The sequence below is a fragment of the Oryzias melastigma genome, linkage group LG21 (assembly GCF_002922805.2).
Source record: "Oryzias melastigma strain HK-1 linkage group LG21, ASM292280v2, whole genome shotgun sequence".
NCBI lineage: Eukaryota > Metazoa > Chordata > Actinopteri > Beloniformes > Adrianichthyidae > Oryzias > Oryzias melastigma.
Window position 1 is genome coordinate 20,792,082 of NC_050532.1, and position 8,914 is coordinate 20,800,995.

At 37.2% G+C, this 8,914-nt stretch overlaps 2 protein-coding genes and 1 long non-coding RNA gene across 5 annotated transcripts in view; 2 read left to right on the forward strand and 1 right to left on the reverse strand.

Annotated features, from left to right (window-relative positions):
- The window catches only part of LOC118597956, a 12,651-nt gene extending 12,273 nt beyond the window's left edge, over nt 1-378 (reverse strand). Inside the window, exon 1 of the long non-coding RNA XR_004946985.1 lies at nt 242-378. This is a non-coding gene — a long non-coding RNA (uncharacterized LOC118597956). The remainder of the gene's footprint in view (nt 1-241) is intronic.
- egfl6 (EGF-like-domain, multiple 6) overlaps nt 1-5,975 on the forward strand; it is a 12,971-nt gene extending 6,996 nt beyond the window's left edge. Inside the window, exons 6-13 of one of the 2 annotated variants that reach the window (XM_024285948.2) lie at nt 54-188; nt 283-405; nt 788-850; nt 2,893-3,132; nt 4,600-4,674; nt 4,757-4,852; nt 4,924-5,186; nt 5,320-5,975. In XM_024285948.2, the coding sequence (XP_024141716.1) occupies nt 54-188; nt 283-405; nt 788-850; nt 2,893-3,132; nt 4,600-4,674; nt 4,757-4,852; nt 4,924-5,186; nt 5,320-5,427 (1,103 nt within the window). In that variant the 3' untranslated portion in view covers nt 5,428-5,975. The remainder of the gene's footprint in view (nt 1-53; nt 189-282; nt 406-787; nt 851-2,892; nt 3,133-4,599; nt 4,675-4,756; nt 4,853-4,923; nt 5,187-5,319) is intronic. The other variant, XM_024285949.2, reaches the window with a different exon arrangement.
- A 319-nt stretch (nt 5,976-6,294) lies between these two features.
- rab9a (RAB9A, member RAS oncogene family) lies at nt 6,295-8,875 on the forward strand. Of its 2 annotated transcripts, none has more exons than XM_024286972.2 (3): nt 6,295-6,800; nt 7,095-7,202; nt 7,314-8,875. In XM_024286972.2, the coding sequence occupies exon 3, from the start codon at nt 7,348-7,350 to the stop codon at nt 7,951-7,953; it is 606 nt and encodes a 201-aa protein (XP_024142740.1). In that variant the 5' UTR covers nt 6,295-6,800; nt 7,095-7,202; nt 7,314-7,347; the 3' UTR covers nt 7,954-8,875. The 2 variants fall into 2 exon arrangements, with proteins under 2 accessions (XP_024142740.1, XP_024142741.1); XM_024286973.2 differs by having other exon boundaries at nt 7,134-7,202.
- The last annotated feature ends 39 nt before the right edge of the window (nt 8,876-8,914 follow it).

Genomic DNA, 8,914 nt, shown 5'->3' on the forward strand with positions numbered 1-8,914 from the left:
TGAAGAGAATTTTTAAATACAGAAAAAAAAATGTTTTCTTCTTTCTCTACTAGATATTGATGAATGCATAACGGGGAAGAACCTTTGTCCCTACAACAGACAATGTGTGAACACCTTTGGAAGCTACTACTGCAAGTGCCAGGATGGCTATGATTTAAAATACATCAATGGCAAATATGACTGTGTAGGTAAGAGCCACGAGGAAGTGTTCTGAACAGGAAACATCTGCAATTGCTTCTACCTTTGATTGTGAAAGCAGACTCCTTCCTCTTCCTCTTCCAGATCTAGATGAGTGTGCGGCCAGTACCCACAAGTGCAGCCGGCACGCCGTCTGTCTGAACACTCATGGTTCCTACAAGTGCAGGTGCAAGTCTGGCTTCCGAGGGAACGGCTTTGAATGCTCCGGTGAGATTAAAGATCTGCAACACTGATTAAAAAAAAAAGAAAAATGATGCAAAATACATTAAAACACATGTTTAAGGTTTCTTTCATTCGACAGTCAGTCGAAGCAGTTTTGCAGCTGCAGAATTTACTTGGACCATCAGAAAATACAAGACCTGCCAAGACTGGTTTCCTGCTCTTTTACAGGCTTTACTATTAGATGAACACAGATTTAAAATGCAGTTGTGCAAATATGGCCCTGCATGCATTATATCAAACTCTCTGAGGGGGAAAAAAAACAGAAGGAAAGATGGAGCAGGAGTAGAAGAAGCCAGATGTTTCCAAGTGATATCAATTTTAAGGTCAGGGGTGTTAGTGTAAATGAAGATGCCTTTATCTTTTGTAGTAAAGCCATTTTATCAGAGACCGTGGGATGGAGACAAAGGCAGTGCAGATTATTCCCTCAACGGTGAGCCTCGAGAATCCCACTTCACTTTTACACTCGGCGCCGTGCAACCTCGTCTGTTCCCTTTCTCATTCCTACTTTTACAAGCACCCCCTTACTCTTCCTAAGTCTGGATTTGAATGCACGCAACATCTGCACCTTAAAGACCCGCTCCGATCATCTTTTGAGCAATTTTGAAAGCATTCCCAGTGGTATTTTTATTGTGATAATGCTGTTTTTAGCAAAAAAAGAAAAAAAAAGTAAAGTCTGTGTCGTTATTTAGGACAGTTTCAGCAGTATGATAGAGTATTAGGGCCACCAGAAAAATAAGTTAATAAGTAATACATTTTTAATGTATGACTTTAGTCTCGTAATTTAACAGTTACAACTTTTTTCTCATAAAAGGACATGTTTTAAAGTCGTAAATTTATTACTTTAAATCTCGCAAATTTACTACTTTTGTTCTCATAGATTTACAACTTTTTTCTACCAAATTTACAATTTTTTTCGTAAATTTACGAATTTCTTTTTCTAGAGTTTTTTCTTGTAAATTTACTAGACTTAAAGTCATAAATTTACAACTTTAAAACGCTTAAATTTCCGAAGAAAAAGTAATGAATTTAGAGTATGACTTTTTAACTCACACATATGACTTTATTCTCATAATTTGACAGCTAAAATTTTTTTTTGTAAATTTACTTGTTTTAAAGTCACAAGTTTACTATTTTTTTTCTTGTAAATTTACAATATTTAAAGTAATAAATTTACAACTTTAAAACACGTAAATATACGAGAAAAAAGTCATAAAGTTGACTTTATATTACTTAGAATATGACTTTCCAACTAAATATATATTCTCGTAATTCAGCAGTTTATAGGACTTTTTTCTCGTGAATGTACATGTTTTAAAGTTATAAATTCCTTTTTTTTTAATCTTGTAAATTTACTAATTTTTTCTCGTAAATTTATAACTTTTCTTTCTCGTATAATTACCAAATTTAAAATAGTAAATTTAAAACTTCTTTACTGTAAGTGTACTACTTTTTTTTTCTCGTAAATTTATAACTTTTTATTTTGTAAATTTACCAAATTTAAATTAGTTAATTTACAACTTTTTTCCTCGTAAAATTTATGACTTTTTTTCTTGTAAATTTACAAAATTTAGAAGTGCATTTTTTATATTTTTCTCATAAATTTATGAAATTTTAAATAGTAAATTCAAAACTTTTTTTTGTAAAATTACCACTTTTTCCAGCAAATTTACAACTTTTTCTTCATAAATTTGACATTTTTCGTAAATTAATGAGATTTAAAGTCATAAATTCGTTACTTCAAAAAGAGTAAATTGATGAGAAAAAAAGTCATACATTTATCCTATGACTTTTTAAGTCATAAATGTACAACTTTATTCTCTTAATCGAAAAGTTACAACTTTTTTTCTCGTAGATTTGGGAGATTTAAAGTTGTAATTAAAAAAAAAATGTTTGTTTGTAAACTGGTCCTAATACTACATTGTACGACAGAGCGGCAGTTCATTAAAAATTTGCTTTAAAGGTGTGGGCGTGGCTGGAGCAACCCCGACCCCTCTTCCCCTCCTTATTGCTGAGAGCTCAGAGCAGGGAGCTTGTGTTGTAATTTCTATGTCGCAAATAGCTCCTGATTCATAACAAATTGAATGGAAAAAATACTCAAAAATGCAATTTTGAGCTTAATTTTCTTTAAATATGTTCTACATCATCAAAAACGCCTCAAGAATGTGTTAAAAAAAAACAAAGTTTTCATCGGAGTGGGTCTTTATTACAAAAGCATGACTGAGCGTACATGCCTGTGCACTGAAAAGACTAATGTATCCCGAGGAATGCTTCATGTGCATGCAATCCTAGACGTCGCATCTGTAGATCGAGCTCCCGTGGAAAAACTATTCAATCCCCAAACTGGTAAGTAGCTGCAAGGATGTTAATAAGAGAATACGACCGCACAGCACCCACAGACAACACAGCTGCCAAAAAGCTTTTTCCTGATGGAGGATCCATGTGTGTAATCCGATTCCCTTTTCCTGCCTGCAGCCATTCCCGACTCCCAAGTGAGGCCTGTGATTCTGGGAGGTGAGCGGACCAAAGAGGACATCAAAAACGTCATACCTGAACCGGCTGCGACACCCCCTCCGACGATCCGGCAGCAGCCTTTTGACTACGATGGAGGGGTCTACATTGGCAACAAGATGGATACAAAGACAGAGGAAGAAGAGGAGGAGGAGGAGGAAGAAGTGGAAGACAACAAGCTCAATCCAAGAGGAGACGTTTTCAGTAAGTGTCTTGTTTTTTTTTTAGTCTTTCTATCCTGAAATGGATCCACAGTGGGTGGCCGAACAAACATGCAGTGACCAAATTCAGTTTGTTTCAACTGGGATTTTGCTCTCCTGCCTGAACAGCATCTGGAAGCTTAAATAAACACAAGTTTAACCTTTTGACCACAGAAAAATGGGACCTGTTACTTCAAGTTCCCTCAAACTCCAAGCTGTTTAATCTGGCTAAAAAAATTTCAATTTAAAGAAAATACAACTCAAAAGAATAAACTCATAAAGTGTGAGACAATAACTTGGATATGAACTAAAACAAAACTGTAGCCTGTGTTAGATCTCAGCTAACAAGAGGAGACAGGTTCCAGAACATTCATCACCTCTGCACAGGAATCTCCCTCTTCTGACGTTAAGGTTAAAATTCTTTTCTTTTTTTTCCCTCCCATCCCGGGAGAGGAGGCCGAGGGAGGTACGAAACCCCTGAGCCTTTTATTATGCTTTCTCAAAAACAGCTGTTGTGCTAACAGACTCGAGTCCCCGCGGGCATGTCTGTCATCAGGCCTCTAGACCCCTCTAACACCGACCCACTTTACCTAAGCTGGTTCAATCGCCCCAGCTGTCAATCGTCTGAGCGCCACAGGCTCTTTGTCGAGGGGTGATTTGCTGCGAAAGCTTTCTAACGTTTGGTGGAACTTAGATCCTATAGTTCCATTTGAGGTCTTTAGACAGAAGCAGGTCCACACATGAGAGTAAAAAAGCCCCTCGAACCTTTACATCTGCATCAAAAATGTTTAATTTGAAGCCTTTCTTTATTACAAATGAAACGTTTACGCACTAATCTAAAAATGCACCACTTTTCCCGTTTTATTACAACTACTAAGCAACTAATGATTATGCAAAATCAACATAAAAAGCTTACAAATGTTTACAGTATTTTTTTAATTAAAGATCAAAAGACAAACACTATTAACCCCATGATGAAGATAATTCACTCATGAGTTGTGACTCTGAGTTGTGGGCGGGACTAGAGCAGCTCCGACCCCTCTTTCCCTCTACATTGCAATTTTTCAATTTTTGCAGCTCCTGATTCACAATAGATATTCTTAAAAATGCTTTTTTTTGTTTAAATTTATTAATAAATGTCCTCCATCCTCAAAAAAATATCACAAAAACATGTAAAAAACACAATACGCATCCGAGTTTAAAACAGAAGTTACATTAATTGGTGTCAAGGGGAGATAGTTTGTACTCATCTAATAAAATTTTTGATTCATGTTCAATAAATTTGCTTTTTGGTTTAACATTTTACTCTACGTGTGGTGATAGTAAAATGTGGAATAACTTTTTCTGAAGGACCCACAAGTAAATTTGTTGCTGAAGATTTATAGCTAGTATTACATACATTTTAATACATTTATTTAGTCTGAACTTTTTTCCTAACAGATACTATTTTTTTCCCACTCCAAATAAACAGTCTCACAGGAGTTTGAGTCCGTGTTTGGCCCGTCCAAGGACATCAAGGAAATCCAAGTTGGACAAACTCAGGATGGTAACTCAACATGTTGTTAGAGTTGTGTGATTGTTTATGTGAGAACTTTTGTCATTTTTTTTGGTTTTGTTTTTTGCTGTAGAGTATTTCTTGGACTGCAACTTCGATCAGGGAGGATGTGAATGGGTCCAAGACAAGACGGATGACATAGACTGGACTGTGGCGTACCATAGCAACGGTAACAAAATGCGGATATTCCTCCAGTTTTCATGGTCCGACACAGATATTTATGGTGTGTATCTCTCTCAGGTGCTGGGTATTACATGGCTTTGAGTGGGCTTGTGGGGGAGACAGAGGATGTGGCCAGGTTGAAGCTGCTTCTCAGTGACCGGGCCCAGCAGGCCGGCTTCTGCCTCATGTTTGACTATCGCGTCCTGGGACAAAATGTGGGAACGTTAAAGGTGCTGCTGGAGAACAGCGCTTATCCGGTTTGGGAGCAGAGTCAAAGCAGAGAACAAGGTTGGCAGACGGAGCTCCTGTCTGTGGCCTGGAAAGAAAAAGCTCCACAGTCTGTGAGTTCATGTTTTTGTTTCCTTACTTTAAAAATACTTCTAAAACCAAGATTAATAGCAAAAGTGTAAATGTTTCATCAACTCATGACCATTTTGGAAGTGTTTTCAAAATATGGTTTGGAATTCCTTTTAGATCATCTTTGAAGCTCAGCATGGAAACGGTGTTGGAGGGGAAATAGGGCTGGATAACGTTGCTCTGACCTCAGGGCCCTGTCAGGAGGATTCCAGTCCAATCTTCTGAGATCACATCATCTGCCATAGAAGACATATTGAGGATTCTGCCTCCTTTTAATATGAATTCTTCTTCGTCGTCCTTCAAAGTTCTCAAACATTGCAGCCCCACACAGAAAAAAAACATGTACAGTCAGTGCAGTTTACTTTATTTACCTGCTGCTACATCACTCCATCGGGCACAATTCATTTTCTGAACAGTAACATATATATTTCTCAGGAAAAAGTGGAGATACGTTGTGTAATGGCTTTAACAGTATTGTGCTCACACCTTGTTCAGTATTCTGTCATGAGGAATGTGAAATCATGGGTGATTTAATTCTATAATATCAATTTTTTGAAGGCTCTTTTGTTGGATTAATATCAGGATAATCGGTGAATTAATGATGCATAAAATATGTACTGTATTCATGCATTAAGCGTAGTTTTCTAATCTTGCCAACTTTTCTTCTTTCCTTGTGTTTGATTTTTTTTAATAATCTTAAGGTGAAATATGGAGTCTTTTCAATGACTTTGAGTTTGTGTTGCTATCTGGCAATAAAAGAAACCTGAACAAGAGTGATTTTTTTTATATATATAGATACACAAAATCAATTAAAAAGTTACCCAGAAGGCTAAAATTAACCATAATTTTCTCTCTGCTGCTCCCCTAATGTGAAATTATTGAAAACCACTTTGGTTTTAACAAAATTTTCATTTTAAAAGTAAAAAATGAAACTCACATGTATACAATTTTCACTTTATAGCTTGGGGGAAAACAAACAAGGTAAACCACAATACATCTTAACAAAAAATGGGATCATATTTGGGAAGACTTTCCAGAATACCTCTTTATTCTTCGTTCTTTGCTTGAATTTGACTTTTGCTTCTGTATTTGTGTCTGCTTTTCTGTGGGCCTTGGATTAATAACCCATATGCATTGTGTTTGACTGTTTCACGTGTTTTCTTCGTGTAAATTGAATTGGTTTGTTTGAAAAGAAGATTGTTTGGCTCCCTCTGGTGGGGGAGATTGAATACTGCACATTTGAAGGTATTTCATTTGGAAACGTGGTTTTTTACTATTATTATTATTATTATTATTATTATTATTATTATTACTTTTTTAAAGATTTTTATTTGGTCTTTTTTTCAGATTTTTTTTTTTATTATTTGTTAATTTATTTATTAAGATTTGTGACGCGGTCTAGACTGAATAGATCACGTGATCCGAAGCCATAGCCAGGCAGCTATCGTTAGCTAGTTGTTAGCAGCTTTAGCATAGCCCCCAGAGGAGTTTAACAGGAAACGCTGAGACCTGACGCCACAAGCTGTCAGTCGATGCATCCGCATTGTTTCATTGGTTATATTTTTTATTTAAACCTGACTCGACAGCAACTCAATAAGGTACGTTAACAGCTATTAGCTTTGTTTAATAACATGGGAGAGAAGCACAATTTAAGTTTGTATCATGTAGCATTAGCTCAGCTGTTGCCTTGTTTTTCAATATTTAAGCTAACAGCTAGTTGGCTGAAACACAAAAATATACACATTTGAGTGCTAACTCGTTATAGAAATTTAAAATATTTATTTCCACTGGGTAGATAACCGATCAGAAGAGCTGTTCTGACCGGTTAGTTGGACCGCTAATGCCTTAAACTGTCTGTAATTAGGAAACTGTTTGTTGTTGTGTTGTTGAAGCTGGAGCACGGTTTCCTAAATCAACTTTTAACAAATTAGCATGTGACTTTGGACCGGGGCTTAAAGCACATGATCTGGACAAGTGAGGGAAGTCGAAATCAATCTGGGGTGAGTCGAAAAGGCTCCAAACACACACACATTCTGAGTTCCAGCTGCAGATGTTTCTTGTCTTTTTGTTCCAAATATCACTAATCGTTTGTTTTTCCTGTTTGCCAAAAGTTATTTTAGGAGTGGTGATAAGCTTTGAAGAGCCATGACAACAAAAACATCCTTGCTGAAAGTCATCTTGCTGGGTGATGGAGGTGTGGGAAAGAGCTCCATAATGAATCGCTACGTCACCAACAAATTTGATGCCCACCTTTTCCACACCATCGGCGTGGAGTTCCTAAACAAAGACCTGGAGGTGGACAGCCGCCAGGTTACCCTGCAGATCTGGGACACTGCGGGTCAGGAGCGCTTCCGAAGCCTGAGGACTCCTTTCTATCGTGGCTCTGACTGCTGCCTACTCACCTTCAGCGTGGACGATCACCAGAGTTTCCTCAACTTGGGCAACTGGAAGAAGGAGTTCATTTATTATGCTGATGTCAAAGAGCCGGAAAAGTTCCCGTTCGTCGTCTTGGGCAACAAGGTGGATGTGGCGGAGCGGCAGGTCTCGACCGAGGAGGCCCGGCAGTGGTGCCAGGAGAACGGTGATTATCCTTATTACGAGACCAGTGCCAAAGATGCCACCAATGTAGCAGTAGCCTTTGAAGAAGCAGTGCGCAGAGTGCTGGCAGTGGAAGAAAGAACAGTTCACCTCATCCCTACGGACACAGTGAAGCTCCACCGAAAGCCCCGCTCTGCTGCAGCCTGTTGTTAAAGGGGCCACCTCGTATGAATCTGTGAGAATTAAAACGTTGGCGTTCATTGCTGTATTTTACTCAAACAAGGCTACTGACACTTTTTGATAAGCTAAAAGCAAATTCTTGGACTTCTGCTCCATCGTCAGAGAAGAAACACTAAATCCGTACATGTTCTATTCACACATAACCTCGAAGCACTGATGCATGAATTGGGCTCTGCCACAGTCCCTAAGGCAAGCTTTACTAGAGTAGACGTTGAGATTCTTTGCTAAATCAAGAAAATCTGTGTATATCAGAAACTTCCTTGTTCTTAAATGGATTTTTCCTCATCATAAATGACTTGCTTCTCCAAAAAAAATTGTGTTCAGACCTGTACTGTTTGGTATCTGCATCTATTATAGGGTTTCTGAACTGTGTTTCTAAATACCACAGTGGTCTAATTACAAATATTTATATTTAAAATATACCTGCACATAAAAATCTCTAAACAAACCTTGAAACATGGGAGTTAAATAGTTATTGCACTGCTTTTCATGACTAAATAAAAGCTTAATATTTAAAAATAAAATCTTGCTATTTGTGCACAATAAGGTTTTGCATCAGAATGTTCTGTAACATGAAGCAAACATCAAGTTGCATTTTGTGTTGGAAAAAAACTTTTTTTTAAGTTGCTTTTAATATTAAAAAGTAACCATCGGGAACCATTTAATTAATCTACTGAAATTAAGCGATGGTTATGATTATTTTGGTCGTTGCTGTGTTCCTCGTGTGAACTGTATGAAGCACTCTTAACTCTGTTTTATGGCTAAAAGTCTTTTGTCAGCAACTGAAGATTAAACATGAACTAGTATTTTGGTTTTGGTTTAAATGTTGTTCAAATTAAGATATTCAGTTCTACTACTATATGCTGAATGATCAATAAACACCCTTTAAACTGTCTGGCACTCTTGCTTTGTAGCCTGATGATTACTCGTTAGG

Coding starts and splice junctions, on each gene's coding strand:
- rab9a (XM_024286972.2), top strand. CDS start 7,348: ATGACAACAAAAACATCCTTGCTGAAAGTCATCTTGCTGGGTGATGGA.